The 18,897-nt window shown below is 41.1% G+C and overlaps 1 protein-coding gene across 3 annotated transcripts in view; it reads left to right on the plus strand.

Moving 5' to 3' along the window:
• The first annotated feature begins 3,533 nt into the window (after positions 1-3,533).
• Positions 3,534-18,897, plus strand: part of CLIP4 (CAP-Gly domain containing linker protein family member 4) — a 32,737-nt gene continuing 17,373 nt past the window's right edge. Inside the window, exons 1-9 of one of the 3 annotated variants that reach the window (XM_082307160.1) lie at positions 3,534-3,586; positions 4,651-4,687; positions 6,889-6,952; positions 7,529-7,676; positions 10,605-10,744; positions 11,660-11,753; positions 12,644-12,805; positions 16,121-16,239; positions 18,478-18,714. In XM_082307160.1, the coding sequence (XP_082163286.1) occupies positions 7,544-7,676; positions 10,605-10,744; positions 11,660-11,753; positions 12,644-12,805; positions 16,121-16,239; positions 18,478-18,714 (885 nt within the window). In that variant the 5' untranslated portion in view covers positions 3,534-3,586; positions 4,651-4,687; positions 6,889-6,952; positions 7,529-7,543. Of the gene's footprint in view, positions 3,587-4,650; positions 4,688-5,110; positions 5,150-6,888; positions 6,953-7,138; positions 7,170-7,528; positions 7,677-10,604; positions 10,745-11,659; positions 11,754-12,643; positions 12,806-16,120; positions 16,240-18,477; positions 18,715-18,897 lie in introns of those variants that run through there. The other 2 variants (XM_082307161.1, XM_082307162.1) reach the window with 2 other exon arrangements.

The following is an 18,897-nucleotide window of genomic DNA, read 5'->3' on the forward strand; positions in this document are numbered from 1 at the left end:
GGCAGCATGGCGTGCTGGGGCAGCCGTCCTGGTGCCAGCCCTGAGGTGTGTGTGTGTGAAGCAGGCATTTACTGTGGAGAGAAGATGATCTTTCACTGCCTGGGCACTAATGAGAGAGGAGCTGAGTAGCTCTTGATGAAGTGCTAGGCTCGAGGCTGTGGATCCAGAAGCGATGGATGTGATCTGAGGAGCTGGGAGTTGGCACACCTAGCAGAAACTGGAAAGGGCAATTTACACGGTGAGGCACTGGCTGATACCTGGAGGGAGGAAGGGTGGTGTGTCCCACGGGAAATAATGGGCAGGGCTGGAAAGACTGACTATGACCGGTAGCCTTTTTTGTGGGAGAGAAATGTCCTGACTGTGGGTGGATACACAGCTTCCCTGTTTCACACCCAGCTCTGAGGGTAGCTCCCAGAGCATCCATCGTCTTTTGAACATGCTTGCTGTCCTGAAGCCGCACTGAAAGTGGTACATAAGCACGCTCACTTTCAGAACCTCTCTGCTGCCCTAATCCTCACTCCAGAGCGGCTCTACTTGAAGCTGCAATGTCTTCCAAAGCCATTTAAATGATCCCTTTCCTCCGACACGTAAATCTGTGAAGATGAAGGAACTGGTTAGTAATGCCCTATTTCTGCCCAAAGGAGAAACAAGAAGTGAAATAATATTTTGGTTAAAGCAGGCTTGTTGCTCACAAGCATTGTTTCCCCATCTTCCTCCCGAGGTGGTCAGACCTGCTGCAGCCCATTGTTCTGAGTTCTCCAGGTGCTCAGCAACTTTGCTGCCCGTGGCAGCACCGAATGAGTCAGACAGGATAGGCTGAACAGACTTTTATTTAGACTCATATCCTGGCACGTAGGAGTGGCTGAAAAAGATATCATGAAAAGGTACAGAATGAGGTTTAAGGATTTTTTTAAAAAAAGTTTCCATTGCAGGGCCCAGGGGTGGAAGTCAGGACGGGCAGGGGCTCTGTCAGGCAATGGTGTCCAGTCTCCTTTGCGGTTGCAGCACAAAGTCACAGGATTCACTCTGAGCTAAAATGTTTCTTTTTTTGCCTTTACGGCTCCAACCAGAAGGATGTTCTAGAACCTGAGATGCTTTGTGAGGTGCTTGCTTTCATTTTCTAGCATAAAAGTATTCACACAGTTTTACCCTCATATTCAACATTACATTTGAATTCACACACCATTTTCCATGGTTTATGGCAGATGGCAACCATACCCTCTGTCTCAGCTTTCATTCTGCTGCATTAAACAAGCCATGCTCTGGCAACCTCCTAAAATAGACTGTTCTTCTCTTTGACTGTGCTAGCAAATAATCTCTGGACGTGCAAGTTTAGCTGCCTCTCACTGAAGAAGGGTGGTCAGAACCACGTGCAATTTCCCAAGGAGATGGCAGAACCTGCTGGCATGAATGCTTTCCTGCCACAACTCTCCCGTTACGCGCCCTGAGGTAAGCGTTTGCTTTTTATGCCATCGCATCGTATTGGTAATGATGCTCATTGTGTAGCTGTCGACTACAATCGCATCTTTCTCTTCCTCAGTCATTCCATATGATGATCCCGTACATCAATCTTATTAGTTCATTCCTTGTTAAGAGCAGTTCTTTCCATTTTTTTTTGTCTCATCAGTTTGCTGTTTTTCCTGCCAAAATCATTAAAGGAAAGTACAAAACAAAGATTAGTTTCAAGAATAATACCCCGGGATGTCATAGGTAACCTCCCCCAGCCCAGTACTTTCCATTCCACTCTACTCAACACTCCTTCCCCCTGTGCTTGCGCTTTACCTCCACTGAAGTTCTCCTAAATTCTAGTCTTCTCCAAAATTGCTAATAATTTCCATTTCAGGCACTTCACTGAAGTCCATTATTCAGTATCAGCCATAAAACATTTCCTTTGCCCAGAACATCAAACACCTCAAAAAAGGCAGACATCAACTGCCAATACTAAGCTCACATTTGATCTCACTTACATCCATGTCTTTGGTTATACTTCAAACTCTTTTTCTAAAGTAGCCTTGAGGTGAAAATAGTAGGCCTGCATTTTCCTGGATTACAATTTTTCTTTGCCTTTTCCGAAGTATGGAACATTTCTAAGAAATGGAAGAATTATCTTAGCTTTTCTCTAGCCATCTGGTATTATGTTTACTATCACAACTGGAACTCCCATGTTCCGCTTCTTTCAGTTTTAAGTCTCTGGGATCTGAGAGAACTTGCAGTTCTTCACTTTTCCAGTACTTCACCCGAGGTAATTTCCATTTGTCATTCCCATTATCTGTCCTGCCCCCCCCCTCCCCCCAATTGATATTATCACTGGAAAAACAACCACAAAAACCTGATCATAAACATCAGTTGTATTTACTTAAGAGTGACCCACATTGAGCATAAAAATATAGCGGGACTTGTCTGAGTTTTTATCCAGGTCCAATTCCCCTCAAGTAGCCTGGGCTCAAGCCATATGAAAATGGGTTTACCACTGTATGGGTTTCTTAGAGATTACCAATCTTTGGATTTAGATCCTCATTAGGTTTACAGCGCTGGATAAGCACCCCCTGAAAAGCCTTCTTGGAAGTTGCTACTTTCGTTCCTCCAATCGGTTACTAAAATAACTGGCAAGTCCAGACTTCTGCGTTCTGGGCTTAAATCTACCAGTGATTGCGTGTGACCTTAAGCAAGCCCCTTTGCGCAGCTGTTGGTGCACAAACATTTCATGGCGTTAAGCATTCATGGATGCTTGGCACCTGAAGCCCTCAGCTAAGCAGCACGGTGCTGCCGTCTCTCTCTGCTCCCCACCGTCCCCTCCCGGCCCTACCTCCTATCCCTATTTTGCTTTGCGTGTCTGAGCAGCGTGGAGCATCGGGATCACCTCCCTGCTCACCCACGGACCAAAGCTGCCCGATCCGCAGTTCGCTGGCCTTTAATTCTCCCTTGACTTTGTTTTTGCGCGCTGCGCGGGGCCCTCGCCGCGGCGGTACCGGTGCAGGGCGGCCGCGGGCAGGTGCAGCGGGTTAAGCTGACCCCTCCGTCCGCTGCCGGGCCCTGGCCGGCTTCCAGGCCCGTCCCCGCTCAGGACGCAGAAGAGCCGCAACCGGCCTGCGCGCCCCGCCAGCCCCCCCTGCTCCACCGCCGGCTGCCCGCCGCCCTGCGCCACACGGCACCTCCGGCCCGCCGTGCGGGGGGTGCGCTGAGAGGTGGCGCCTCCCGCGGTCAGGCAGGGCTGCCTGCCCTTCTTGTAGGAAAGGCACAGGCCGACCGCTGCGCCCGCAGCCGCAACGCTCCTTTCCCACCTCCTTTCACCTCAGCGCTGCCCGTTTGGTAACCGCTCGGCAACTACCGGCATCCCCCCGCCCGCGCTGCGGGCAGAGCCGCCCCCGGGCCCGGCCCGGCCCGGCCCGCGCTCCCCGCTGACGGGGCGGGCGCGGGCGCGGGGCGGGGCGGGGCGGGCGGGGCTGGCCGCCGATAGGCCGGGGGCGGGGAGGGGCGGGGCGCTGCCCGCGCGGGGGCGGGGCGGGCGCGGGGCCGCGGCCTCGCTCGGCGGCCTCAGCTGCAGGCGGGCGCGGGGCCCCGGCAGCGCCCTCCCCGCCGGGAGCAGGTAGGGCCTGGGGGCGGCCGCGCCGCGCACCTCCCGCGGGGGAGCGGGGCGGGCGCCGGCGGCCTCCTCCCGCCGCTCTCCCGCCCTCCCTCCGTGCGGGGTGGGGGCGGGGTGGCGGCGCGGGGGCCGCCGCGCTCCGCAGCGATAACCCCCCCCCCCCCCCCCGCCAGCTGCGGGCGCAGGCCGCCGCGCGGGGCCGCCCGGCGGCCCGGGTTGCGTGGGGCAGGGCGGCGCGGCGGGGGCCGCGCGGGGCGGGGGCGGCTCGGCTCGGCTCGGCTCGGCGTTACCGCCTGCCCCAGCCCGCTGAGGCGGCGGCTGGGACCCCCCGGCCCCCGGGGGGTTCACTCCGAGAGCCGCCCCGTGGCCGCCTCTGCGCGGTACCTGGCTTTCTGCGGCGGGAGGCGAGGCGGGAAGCGGTGAAGGAGCAGAGCCGGGCGGGACGGGTCCGCAACCTCAACTCTCTTAAACTTCCAGCGTCTCGGAGCAAAGCGGCGTCTTGCGGGAGGGCCCCGCACACCAGTTGAAAAACCAGTCTTGAGTCTGCCTCACGTAACGCGTCTGCCACTTGTGCTGTGAACGTTACGGAGCACTTAGATAGCAAATGTGCGAGAGTCTTGCTCTCTGAACTTAATTTTTCTTCTTGAGCACGTACAAGTACGCGATAAGTAGTCTATTATACGTGGTTATTGTCAAAAATAGCGTCACATTTGTGGCAAGTTCTGCTGTCAAAGCCCTAACACAACTGTATTTCATCACTTGAAGTGCTTTAGCATTTGCAAGTTTTTTACAGCACTTGCAGGAAAACTTTGTATTTGTGCTTTGACACAAATTGCAAATTACAAAATCTGGAGTATGTGAAAAAGTTGGATCCTGTATTATCCAACTTTTTTTTTTATATATATATACACACACACAGAGGTACCATGCACTTCTCCATAATGTGTGTATATCAGGAAACCTGTAGTTGCTCTTTAATCTTATCAACATAATTGCATGTGCATCTGATGACTCCTTTAAGTTTTCTTTTTTTTTTTCCTAATGATATGTCTATTTTTAATTTTCAGATTTAATTCAGTTAGAAGAACACATGGCTGGCAAATAGTAAGTATGATACTTTCCGCTGTGGTAAATGGCGCTTAGTGGTAGTTTAGCAGTGCTGTGAATGGGAGAATTCTTCCTTTCATTGAATTTCTCTTACTATTTCTTTCTGTCTGTCTAAACTCATCTTACTAATGTAGGGAAATCATTGCTCTTCTGGAAGACCTTCCATTCCATTTCACCAGGACTTCCCACCTGAGTCTGTATGTCTTGGATATTATTAATATCTCAGGCAGTTGTGTTTTTGCTCAGAAAAGAAGTCATTACAAGGACAATGTCTGTTTGTTTTTTTCCCTTTCTTTGAAATAGTTTACAACCTTTTGCTTTGCCTTTCCAGGTATGAGTGTGTGACGTTAACTGGTTGTGATGTTCTTATACCTGAGCTAGCAGTCTCTGGAGGTAGTCATGGGTGCAGAACACGTTGTTGCCTTGACATTGCATGGTTCGATGCTGTGTCCTGACATGGTAATATGTTTCTAGGTCCAAATTAGAATCCCACGGTGTAATGATGTGCACGCTTAGGTCGGGGGTGTTGGCACTAGTGTAAACACGTGAAGCCATTCTTTATGGAGTTGGGTCGGCGCATGCATTGTAGCACTTTGGTCTTCATATCAGCTACCCAACAACACGGGTTGTTTCCCTGCCTGCTTTGCTTTGGTGGTTCATGTGCTGAATTCTTTTCACTCGTGTGACAGATTGTATTCTGCCCTCTGGTCCCTCAGAGTAAAAAATGCCCTGGATACTTGCAAACGCACAGATTCTGTTCTGTTTGGTCTGCTTTTCTGTGTGCAATAAACAGTCTTTTTTGTATTAATTTTCAAATGTCCCTGTTGATTTCTAGTTCCAGCAGCTTTTGTCATCGTACTTCACAAATCTCGCCTCTTCCTGTTACCATCTGCTCAATCAGGTCTGGCTACTTTTCACTGTGTTTCTTTCGTTTCCTGTGTTGTACTGGCAGCGCTGTGCAAAAAGCTTATAATTCCTTTCCTGTCTTTTTCTAACTTAACAGGTTCAGCTATCATCTCTTCTACACTCACACATATTACTTGTTCCTTTGTGCATTTTGAGAGTGTCTGATATGCTACCCGTGAAAAACTTGTGGATTTACGTGTTTTACAAAGCTTGGTTTTGTTTTGCTGTAGCCTCTGAACAAATATCAGATGGTAGCAAATTTATTTCACTGTTGCCCTACAAAAGAGATTTAATTAGTGACTTGCAGCTTAAGAGACTTTCTAGTCCTTCATACAAGAAAGTCGTTACTGTCATGTTTATGATGACTATAAAGCCATTCAAAATGTAAACTCTAACTTTTCCTTACTGGATGAAAATAATAATTGAAATAATTAGTGATATTTTTGGCCTTGTTTAATCTAAGAATGCTTAAGCCAATGCAATTTGATAATGCCGTGGGAAGAAATAGTCCTGCCCTTCCCAGTGGCCTCCTTCTTGGTCTTCCCTTTGTGCCAGCACATGCATTTGTACAGCTGCATAAGACTGAGGAAATAAACTAGCTGGAGAAAAATAGGCATTTTTCCATTTTTCCATTGAGGACATGGTGTGCAAGAAGACGAGGTTTCAATTTATTTACTTCAAGATTAGCATCTGTAATCTACTGCTAAAATGCCTTTTATATTAGAATGTAGGTTATGTGAGCTTCCCAAATAGTGTGACAAATTTATTTGGGGAAATATTAGAATAAATCTATTCACGTAGCTTGTTGTGTGTAAGATACAAAACTCCAAATAAGTCTCAAAACCAGACTACTTTTTATTTTTCCTGTTTACTCATGTATATAGATTAAACGTAATAAAAACAAACATGCCTTGAAGCTCCACAAATTCTTTCCGTCAAGCAAATTGGCTAAACAAATTCCTGAGTAAAGAGCACTGCACAGCAATCTCCAGAATAAAAATTTAGGTTGTTGTAAAGCGCTGCTTTAACCCAGAGTATTTAACCATGAAAATTCAAGATGCAGAATTTCAGGTTTTCAACTGGGAGACGTAGTCTCCAGTAGCACAATAATGCCCGTTTCTATGAAGAATAATGGTTTTCGTTATTTGTTACTGAATTTGCCTGAGAAGATGTCTTACAAGTGGTAGCCAGCTCTTAGCATGTGAACCGTAACTAGAATGTAATTTGGCCTGGTTGTTAGAAAATGTCATTATAACTCTGTATGGCTATTTAATCTTTCTTCTCTCTCCTAGATTGTTCTAAGGCCTGAAGAGTTGACTGGAAACAACACCAGGGTGGAGGTTACAACACACTGTGGTAAGTATGCTATTTTAAAACATAGAGGAGAGAAGCTGGGAAAGGAGCTGATAAGGAATCATGAATCCCGGAGTGAATCACTCCGTGATGAATTGTCTGCAGCTTTGTGTGGGAAGATTAAAGCGCTGAGAATTTTAAGAGAGGAGAAAGCAGTAGCTGGTAGCATGTTCTTGCTCACGGTGGAGGAAAGGAATATGCATTCAGAGTATGAGGACAGGTACTTGATGCTTCACATTTTCATGAAGCTGTAAAACACACTAATCCATTCATCATCACCCTGTGGTTGCTAATCGTAGTGTTGTTATTTTCATTACTGCTCAAGTGGAAAACTGGGGAGAAATATCATGCTTTCCATTAATAACATACAGGTTTAGTGATGAAGTCAAAACTAGAAGTTGGCTATCCTTGACACCTTTTACTAATTAACTTCATTAGTTTGTAAGAATGTAATAGTAGTAAGAGTTTATGATTGCAAAAAGGAAAGATTTTAGTCTCATTGCACATTATATCTTGCTACGATAGAACTAATCCAAAGTATTTCTGATGAGGTTATTTATTCTTTTTTTTCCTCCTAAGGTGGCTTTCTAGAAGATGACCATAGAGGATCTCCCAGAACCTTCCTTAGAAGGAGATTCCCTCATTGAAAGAGAACGGTTCTTATTCCCAAACTCTGAAACATCTGTTACTTTTTCTGTTGCTGCAGCACCAATGCCTTCTGACTGTGGTATGTACTTTTAACAGAAAATGAATTTGTGATCGGCAGAGAATAAATTTGAATAATAAATGTTAAGAAAAGCTATCAACCTTAATTTATTCCTTCTTTTCAGAAAGAGTTTACTGCTTGTTAAATGAATTCTCTATTATTTTATTATTACTTTTTAAAGGAAATGAAAGATGAAGACCCATGCTTTTTCTATTTTTCTTATTGCATACGTTTTAAATTATAGTATCTTTTCCATCTTACTGTTTCTTCTGTGTGTGTGTGGTCAGATGTTTGTAGGCTTTTTACATCTCAATGCAGAGCTGGATATTGTGTTAAGGTGTAAGATTGCAGTAATTAAATGTAGTTAAGTATCTACATCACATTTAAAACCTCTAGAGTTACACTTTTTCTTGTGCTTTCAGTATGTAAACAATAGACTATGGGGGATATTTCTGTTGGAAGTGTAGATGTTTGTGGAGGTAAGGACTGTGAAATGAGTGTTAGAAAATTATAGCAAGTATTGGTGATCAGCTTTTGAAATAATGTTGAATTGTCTTCATATATATAATATAATAATATTTTAAACAGGATATATAATATATTAAAATGTCACTGTAGGTAAGGATCTTCATAGATAGCTACAATTATAATGCCTTTGAATATTGCAGAAGATGTTAATAGCATCTATATACCTTAAAAATTACTGCCTCCACCTCTGTTTTTCACATGCATTGATTCCAGCAGTCGACTGTATTCAGGAAAAATAAATACATGTAATTTTCTGTCTTTGACAGACTCAGCATTCTTGAGACCCATTTGATAAGTTAGCACAGGTTGAAAATTTACCAGTTCCAAATGATATGTTTTAGTACATGAACATGTGTCTTTACATGGTTTAGCCCTGTTCTCATAACTTGTCCGTCCTATTTTACTCTAGTATTGCCATGATTTATTCCATTCTGCTTTCTTATCCCTTAGAAAAATTTTCTATTCGTCCTTCTTTAAACATTGTTGTGTTGTGATATCTTCTAATAACACTACAGTATCACTGCTGTCTGTCCTACTTGGTCTATGCCTACTCACTGAAGAAAAAAAATTCCTTTTATAGGAGGTCGCTGTCACCTGTGTAACAGTAATATTACTGAATCTAGGTAAAGAAGGTTAAACCACAACAGACAAAGATTCTTGGGCATTACATTAAGTGCATTTAGTTTTCCTTAGTACGGTTGAGCACAGTAATCAATGCATGGGAAAGACAGAGGTGGAGAAAGTAATGTTTTAAAGTATCTAGATGCCATTGTCATCCTTTCATGGAACTTTTTGTTTTAACAGATTTTCTGTAACATTTCTTTGGTTTGCAAACGCTACAGCTGATCACCTGTTAAGCACTTATGGTGGTTGTTATTAATACTTGATATATTCTCAGGTTTTTACCCTAGCGTAACAGTCTATTAGGGTTGATTTCTGATATATAATTTGGTTCAGGTTCATAGCTAGAAATCTTTCTGGTAGACTAAGAACCATGCATGTTGTGTAAGATCATTAATCTTCTTGGCTGGTTGTCTGTTTACTTCATAGCTTTCAGCAATAGAGCAACTGTGGTTTATGCGGAAGTTAAATGTTAGCAGATAAATCAGTAGATCTGTGTCAATGCATGGGACGTAGGTAAGAAGCACACTTTGTGTAGTGCTGGGAGATACGGGGTTTGCCCTTTTTTATATGCTAGGTGCAAATAAAAATTCATAAATATCAGTGAAGTTGTCCTTCTTTTTCATTCCTGTTGAATGAAAAACTCTAGATAGCCCGGAAGCAAGCTGCATATGTGCTTTTATCTGTTAATCCAATCTAGAAGTGTGGTGTGCTCTTCTTGAGGAAAGGTTATGATGATTCATCCAGAGGTAGTTTATACCATGTCATACACCAAGATGGCTGATGCTGTATTTTACTTAACCTGTATGTCTGTTCTGAGAGCTTTCTGTCTGTGATTGATGTCAGCTGACATTGCACATTTATTTGAAACCTTTTTAAAAGGCAGCTCCCTGATAGCTGCAGCGGGGGGTAAAAGTTCAGTGTTTTCCACGATTCAGCCATTTGCTGATGACAGTAGGTTATGCTTCCATTCCCTCTCCTAATAGCCATTGCTATCCAGATTCTTTCATATAATTTTCCAGAGTTGGAAGAAATTCCACAAATTCAAAATACAGTATGTGTATATACATGCATACACATACACCTGTAAGTAACATGAAATATCATACTTTAATAATAAGGTGGTTTTTACACCTATACTTTGGGTTGCCTGAAGCAGCATGAGGCATAAAATCTTAAAAAAATATATCTTTTTTTCTGATCTTGGCTTGGTGGTTTAATTTTTAAAGATGTAGCTGCCACCAGCTGGGATTGATACATTCATGAAATATCTGAAAATAGCGGAGGCCATAGAATGCCTTCCTGATTTGTGCATGTGTTTATATTTTGGTATGTTTTATGTAAATTGTGATGGAAGAATAAGGAAAAGCCATGTTTTGTAGCATATGGAGACATCGTGTACGTGTTTAATCACTGAGAGATCAAGAGGCATGTCTGTGCTTGCAAACAGCTTAGAATCAGCAGTCTTTGGCTAGCTTGAAGCAAGAGTAAACCCTTAATAGCATAATCACTGCACATGTCTCTTAGTCCTTGCCTAAACTTAAAATCAGTCTTGCAGTACCGTTGTGTTGGTTGCTGATTCAAAGCTTTTTCAGAAGTATAACTGAGGCCTTAGTATTAAAGGAAAAATAGACCAGATTTTACAGAAAATTTTCTAAATTAATTCAACATTCTGGTTTTCCAGTGTGATTAGTAGTGAAGTGACTCTCCCTGCTATTGTTTGCCTCCGAGTTTGAAAAACTAGATGCATGTTAAAACTCACAATTTTACCTTAATGATTCCTTTTTTTTTTTTTAACAGAGTTCTCCTTCTTCGATCCCAATGACGTGGCATGCCAAGAAATACTTTTCAACCCCAAAACATCAGTTTCTGAATTGTTCGCTATCTTAAGGCAGTGGGTTCCACAGGTCCAGCAGAATATTGATATTATTGGGAATGAGGTGAGGTATAAATGACGATCGTTGAATGCTTTCAGTGTTAAAGAAATACTATGTTGGCAATGAATAAAAACAGTTCATTCAGAAGCAGAACTAACCATGAACACAGATGCAGTTCCTGCCTTTTAACAAGTAGTTACTGATCAATGCCTTGTGTTCCACATGTTGTCAGTTTTCATTTGGAAAGAGGAAGATGAGGGATAAAAATTCAGTACCTTTGGCTAGACGGTAGAAACAATGTTTCTTCTCAAAGCAGTGGATTAGAGACCCTTCACCTTGGTGTTTCAGTTTCCTACTTAGCAGTGATCATAAGCTCCAATATACGAAGTTAGAGTGAAGCCTGACCTTAAGGGCAGTGTTTGCAAGGCACAGTATGAGTTAGGAACTGAAATCTTTTTGCAGCCTGCAATAGGCTGCTTTCAGAAGACACCTTGTTTCTAGTAATTCCATCCTACTTTCTTATTTTTCTTCTTCTGGATTACAGGCTTTTCTAGATAGGTGGGAAAGTATAGTAAAGATTCTTCGCACTGTAATATAACTGGGGCTTTTTTTGGAGGGGGAGAGGGGGGATTGTTGAGAGATCAAAGAAAAAGGGGAGAGACTTCATAAATGATGTAATTTTCCTATTGTTCAGTTAAGCAGTTAACTTCTCAGCACGTGACATATATGCTAGAAGTAATAATATAAAGAAGCTTTAAAATCTGTAAACAATGTAGTTAATGATATTCATATAATACTATTTATTGCATTTGTGCATGTTACTCAGTTCTGCAGTTACAGTCTATTCTGGTAGGCTTCTTTGTTATTAGCCATTGAAATGAATCCAGGAGTCAATATAGGTGAAATAACTTACTAATTAATACTGATGTCAGAGATATGCCAGAGCTAAAATATGCTTGTTTTCCACTTCTCTCTCAGATCATTAAAAGGGGTTGCAATGTGAATGACAGAGATGGACTGACTGATATGACTCTCTTGCATTACACTTGCAAATCAGGGGCTCATGGTATTGGTGAGTAAAGAAACATCATTATAGATGTAAAAACCTAATTAATTCACAAAGGCTAATCCCGCCAGCTATTGCAGAATTTTTCCTTGCAGTAGATTTATTTTTAGTGCTTGGTTTTGGCTCTTCTCGTGGCCATCAGAAAGAAAGATACAGAACTGTAGTGCAGTTATGGCTGTGGCAGTTGGGAGTAAGTTGAGTTGGTGGTATAGGTGTTGCAAAAAATAGTACCAGCTTAAACGTATATTTAATGGAGCAAAGGCTGTTTCAGGCTGAGATACAAACTGTGAACTAAGTTATTGACAGTTTTCTTACATCAGTGAAACCAGAACATTTAGGTGACTGGCTGTTCTTTTTTCTTTTCTTTCACCCTGATCATGTCAGAGGAAAACAATAGTCTTTGCATTATTATGATCATAAGTACTGGAAATAAGAGCATATTTAACTCTGAATACCTCTGTTAGCTTTTCTATGTTGTACTGCTTTTTTGTTGACCCAAACCCGGTTCTCCTCTGAGTTCGAACTAAGTTTCTGAGTGAGGCCTGGCGTAGGTTAGCTTTTCTGGTGTTGGCGGATCTTTTAACATAAACTTCAGCATTGTGGCATGTGATTTTTTTTTCTTCTATCAGATACTAAAATCCCTGGTTTTGATGGGTGACACATTATTTACAGTAGAGATAAACAGGTAGCGTTATTATATACTGTAGTAGAGATTTCAGCCCTTTGTGAAAAAAGGCAAAGATTTCTGCATCCTAATCCTAAAAAGAAAGGCATAATAACGGTTCTGCTGTGAGCTTTAAGGGTTTAACATACATTATGCGTTACACGTAAGCATGTGCATGTTTTTTGAGGTCAAATAAATCTCTAATGCCTATTTTATAAAATTTACCTTGCAGGTGATGTTGAAACTGCTGTAAAATTTGCGACGCAGCTTATTGATTTGGGTGCTGATAGCAGTTTACGCAGCCGCTGGACAAATATGAATGCCTTGCATTATGCTGCCTACTTTGATGTTCCAGAACTTATTAGTGTTATTTTGAAAAATGCAAAGCCGAAAGGTAGGCATTGTTACTTTTGTTTCATGTAGTTGTCTGTATTTTGTTGACCCTAAGCTGGTGTGTAGTGGTCTTTTAAGTGTGGGGTTTGTTTATCCATGATACATAAATAATTTCTGATTTCTTCTTTTAGTCAGCCTCATTGGTTCATTTTTCTCTTAACCTATTTTTTTGTGGTTTAATGCACTGATTCCATTGCTGGTTTTCAAATTTGAGCTTTGTACAAGATGGTAGAGAAGTATCTAATAGAAAGGAAAGCAAACCGGTTAATTCTGAGTTGTTGAAGACTAAGAGAATGTATGCAGAAAACCAAAGATGTAACTATTCTGGTAAATTCTTAGAGTTTTTAAGATTCCTTGAACATTGAGAAGTATGTTTGAAATGCTGGGAGAAGGGTAAAGGAGAAATGGGGATTTGGCAAACTAGTGACTGAAGCAACTTTGACATGCTCGTTTTTCCCGCTTCTCGGCTATCTAGAAGGGCACGTGTAAGGAACTTCAGTGTTTGGCATAAATAGATAATACCTTTTGGAATGATAATATGAAGGACTGGTAATTGGAGCCCTATTTATACTAATGAAAATACAGAAATGATTCTGAACCAGAACCATTTGTTCCTAATTTGGTCAGGATATCAAAACCAGTAAGCAATTTTAATACTAAAATTGTACAAATGTTAATTTGTTCTACTGAATATCCTTCTGATTGTGCCATTTTGCAAAATGATTAATACCCTTTTTTAGCTAGTTGTCGTAAAGAATCTGTCTCAAAATTGTGAAAAGCTGATAGGTTTTTGGAGTACGCAAGGCTTGCTACCGCCTCTTGAATCGTCATGGAGGTGATTGTTAAACAGCGCTGTTATTGGTATGACATGCTTAAGAGGTAACAAGTGTAGGTTGGTAACAAAAGGCAAAATAAGACTGCACAGTAGTTAAGTCCACATCACATTTCACTAGTCCGGTCTCCATGACTTGCATCAGCAGATTAGGTCTTCTTTCAGACCTCATTTGCATTTGGTGTTCTCGTTTCCTCCTGTGCAGTGCCTACAGAAGGGGTGGGAATTTGCTCAGATTTCCAAGGAAACCATTCTGGTTAAATGCCTTGGCAGTTGGCAACTCTTGGATAAGCAGATGATTTTTTTTGATCTCAGAAAATGTATAAAATGATTTGCCCTGTGGCATGAAAACAGTGGATGGTCTGAGTTAATAGAAGGAATAATCTTAGCTCCATACTTCATCAGGCAGTTTGCAGAGAAGGGAGGATGTACATAGATGACAAATATGCCTTGGATGGATCCATACTGAACTGGAGAAAAAATGGTTGTTAATGTATAAATAACTTTTCAAGACAGTGGTATACTGACTCTGAGACACCCTTTGTGAAACAGCCAGTACCACAGATGTTTCCTCTTGATTTACTGCTAAACTATTTCCTTTATGACACTCTGCAGTTAAATTCTTTATACAGGTTTACTCCTCAATTGTTAGAACAGAGAGCTAGTTTGATCGTAGATTTTGAGAGGTTTTAAATATCAAAATTGTTAAAGGCTTAGGAATTAGCAATGTTATGTGGTGCCATTAGACAATGACTGTAACCTGCATGGGTTGCTAATGACAGACCATTTCTGCATATTAATTTCTCTTAGATAGTTTGGGGGTAGTTACTGGGTAACATTTGATATATATGTGTTTCTTTTTGTCACCTGTACTATGCCAACTTATACCTAGAACAAAGCTGTAAGAAAACAGTGTTTAAAAACTCCAAGCATGAAGCTTGCAAGTCTGAGGAAGTCGCACTAGTCTAATTTAAAAAAAAAAAAATTTACACATCAGTTCCTTTTTAAAATAGGAGTACATGCAACTGTTGCTGACTCAGTAGCTGACATTACTGATCAGTGTTTCTGCAAACCAGTTCCTGTGTGTGCAGAAAATACTTGATAGCCTTATGAAACATGGAAGTTTCAATGGTTGTATACAACTACACAGCTTCTACTCAGTTTTAAACTGGTGATGGTCTTTTGTTATTTGATATATAGAAGGTACGTCTGCATACGTAGCTGTCGTTCTGGTTGCATCATGTGAATGCAGTCTTTTTTCATGAGTGTGCCAATTAAATTTAAAATAGCCAAGTTTGTATTCATATTAGTGCAATTGTAAAACTGTTAAAATTTGATCCGAAATGTGTTATCTTTGATCGTTGTAAAATTCAGAGTCAATCTTTATTAGTATGTATAAAGTTGACATATCTATACAGACATATATATTTATATATCTTGTATATATGTTCATGTTTTATTTGCCCCCAAAATATTAATTTAGTATAACTATATAAAGATATGGATATACTTGGGATATACTTTGTTTATCACATTGTCAGAAGGGCTAGTGGTTTTTGGGACAGACTGATACGGGGAAATACTAGGAGACTGTACAGCCCTGAGGTGGAAAGTTTTATGTTCCTCACCAGTATTTCAAATTGGAACATTATTGCTAATACTTGTTGGCTTCTGGTTTGTGTATTAAATCAGATGGCATTTTTTATTAACAGTCATATACGTAATTGACTCAAACTGACATTTCTCTTGCGTAGTTTAGGAGAGGAGCCAAAGACTAAATAGACATTAAAACTCCAATCTTCTATAACAGTAATGACTTCATAGCAGATTGAAAGATATATCGGGAACAATTGATTGAAATATATATTATGCTAAATCTCTTCTAGTCAAATGCAGGGCTCCATTTTCCAGACTATCAGTGCAAGACCCTTCAGAGTGCAATTCTTTGAAAACAAAGAAATTATAAAAATCACTAGCTCTTACTTCATGCTTGGCCGTTAGTAATTAAATCAATGTAAAGCAGAGGTATAATCAGTTTTCCCTTGCCGCACTACCTGCTCACAAAGGAAAACAACTGGTTGAAGATGCATCTCATTTTAACATTTGACACCTAGAAGTAATAAAATATAAATATTTCTGAAACATTAATTTACACACAAACCTAAACTTACTAACTTGTTAATTGTAGCACAGTAGATTGGGCATCCTGAATAGCAACAATTTTGCAGTTAAGTCATCAGTATTATAAAATGAATGAAAGTAAATGCTCATCTTCCAGATTGGTTCATGGTATGAATGAAGAGATGCAGATAAGGTTGATATTCTATGTAGAATTACTTCTGATATGCATTTAGTACGTAAATAATGGTGTCTCTGTATGAATGTTAACATAAACTGTAAAAATGAATGTCCTCTCAAGGAATCTGTAGGGTGAAATGTTCACATAACAGACTTGCGTACCTCACATGTGATGTTTAATTGCAGATGTGGATGCCACCTGTAGTGATTTTGATTTTGGAACAGCTTTGCATATTGCTGCATTTAACCTATGTACAGGAGCTGTCAAGTGTTTACTGGAACATGGAGCAAATCCTGCCTTTAGGGTAAGGAGTTAGGTTGTAGATTCACCAAACGGTGAAAAAAGCACCTGGAAAAATTGAATAGTCTGCCTAGGATTTTGATTAGCTGAAAATGTGTTACATGGAGTGATAACGCCTCAGAAAAAATATTTGCAACTCATAGTGGATGATTTTGTATCCTTTGTTATACTTGTGCGTTGAAGTTTGTGGTTTTGTGTCACGGTCTAGTTCATTAGAAGAACACCTTGAAAGCTATTTGAACTATTTGTTGCTTGAACTTTCATTTGTTAATACTCCTTTGCGTCTTGCAACAGTTGTCATGGCAGTGGTGGATCTTTTCAGAAATACAGGAGTACATCTGTGACCTCCAGAAATGTGGTGTATTGCTTAGCAGTAAACTTAGCATAAGTAACTGATAATGGAGAAGCATTAACTGCTCTGCTTACTAACCAAATAATAGGCCTCAGTTATAGTGTAAAGTGCTGCTCTATGTGTCTAGCCACAAGTCTTGGGTTTTGATTCTTTTTTGTGGGTATTTTTTTGGTGTGGATTTTTTCAGGGAGTGGGGTGGTTAGTTTTTTATTGTTTTTGTTTGGTTGTTTTTTTAGCACGGGCAGTATCTCAGTTCTCAATTTTCAAAATCAGAGTTTTTTTTTTTTAATGAGAAATTATGATTGTTTTAAGACTACTCAAAAGTCATTATGTACCACTGATGGCGTGAAATCTTCTGGAACATCATTCTTCATACAGTTCTTCATGATGTCCAATCTAGATCTCTTTAAAAATGCTGTTTTTCTTCTTTGTCTCATTATTTAGTGTGCATGTACGTGTTTCATATTCTGTGGCAGCTGGATGTGTAAGAGTCTGTCGTCACAGGGAATACCGCTTGTAGTTGCACAAGCATTCTGAGCTGGCAAAAGGTGGCTCTGCCCTTGAGAAAAGCAGTCCTGTGCCACCGTGCCTCTTTTTGCCTTCTTGCCTCTGCTCTGCTCCCCACCTTGTGTTGACACAAAGATTTGCAGGGCACCTGGTGGGCTGAATTGCGGGACTGATCTGACCGAAACAATAGCTAATGCGATGACTAAAAACTCAAAACAAACTCCCTGCTATATCCTGTTTTTAAGGTACTGTGACTTGAATGAGGCTGACCTTTTACTTACAGACTGACTGTAGATTTTTAAGGAATGGTAGGTGTTTAATTCTTCAAACCCACAATAAAGTTCTGACCAGAGACAGTGTGTAGAGTTTGCTTATATGAGGACAGCAGAGTGTAAATGCTGAGTAAGGATTATAGTTTTCTAGGGTTGAGACAGAGAGATTTATAGGGGGGTCAAGGAAGGCTGAGCTTTTAGTCTGTTTTTTAAGGAAACAAAGCAAATACAGTCTTGCTTTGCATCATTCCCTCTTTGAGCTTCTGGTAATTTCTGAGTCCAGGGGCTCAGCTGAGGCAAATTTGGAAGACTGAGAGAATTATGTTTCCATAGACTTTGTGAAAATTACTAATGCCTTTGCTGAAGAAAGCATAGGTGGAACTTGCCGTTGTCACAGCCTGACAGCCCAACAGTGCACTCGCTGTCTGGCCAGCTGGCCTTGAGCTAAGGTTAACTCCAGGTGAGCTGGTGCTCCAACAACTCCGGCCTGGGGCGAGCGTCACATGGGACATATGGGGAATCACAGTCCCTGCTCCCTGGGAATGGGAAGTGTTCGGAAGGGACTCCATCCTTAATTCATCTCTGATGCAGTAGTCTGTATCTAAATAAACCTGAACAGCTTTATTCAAATATTTATGTGAGACATCAACTTTGTGTACTCTGTGCATGCAATTATATATATTAATTAAATTCCATCTTACCTTTGGAATAAGCCTCACCCAGGAGTGAACTATACACTGGGTAAAGATAAATTCTTTGGGAAGTATTAGCATTACAGTATTGGTATTACAGACCAGAATTCTTGCTTATTTTTCTAAATCTGTCTTCAAGTACACAGATATATACAGGTGGGTTTTTCATGTGTTCTGAGTACTAATAATGTTCTTTAGATTAAAAATTTAGATAACTTAGCACTTTTGAAAATAAGTCACTCTAAATGCTAGTTTATATATCTAAGGATGTTTTGGCGTCCTTTGAAAATGTGGATGTTTTTATAGTTGTTTATATTATAGGAAAAGTATCTAATGAACTTCATAAAGTGCTATGGTTTTGCCTAATCAGGTTTATCTTGTCACAGCATTAAATCCTGTGCTATGTTGTGTTTCTACAGAATGACAAAGGGCAGATTCCAGCGGACGTGGTTCCTGATCCAGTAGATATGCCACTGGAAATGGCAGATGCAGCAGCCAGTGCAAAAGAAATCAAGCAGATATTGCTGGATGCAGTGCCTCTCTCATGTGACATCTCAAAAGCCATGATTCCGAACTATGATCATGTCACAGGCAAGGCCATGCTTTTATCGCTTGGCCTGAAACTGGGAGATCGTGTCGTTATTGCAGGACAGAAGGTATGATGTGCAACCTGATCCCACCCTTCTAATTTTTGGACGGTCAATTTATTTACCCCTTTGGAGTCATACCTCAAATTTGAGGGTCTAAAACATTTTCTGGTAGGTATGAACTCTGGATGTCAGTAAGGATCTGGTTACAGAAAGTAATAAGCTGAACAGTTATGTGTTAAAGAAAGTCAT

This window comes from Platalea leucorodia (assembly GCF_965183815.1).
Source record: "Platalea leucorodia genome assembly, chromosome: 3".
Taxonomy (NCBI): domain Eukaryota; kingdom Metazoa; phylum Chordata; class Aves; order Pelecaniformes; family Threskiornithidae; genus Platalea; species Platalea leucorodia.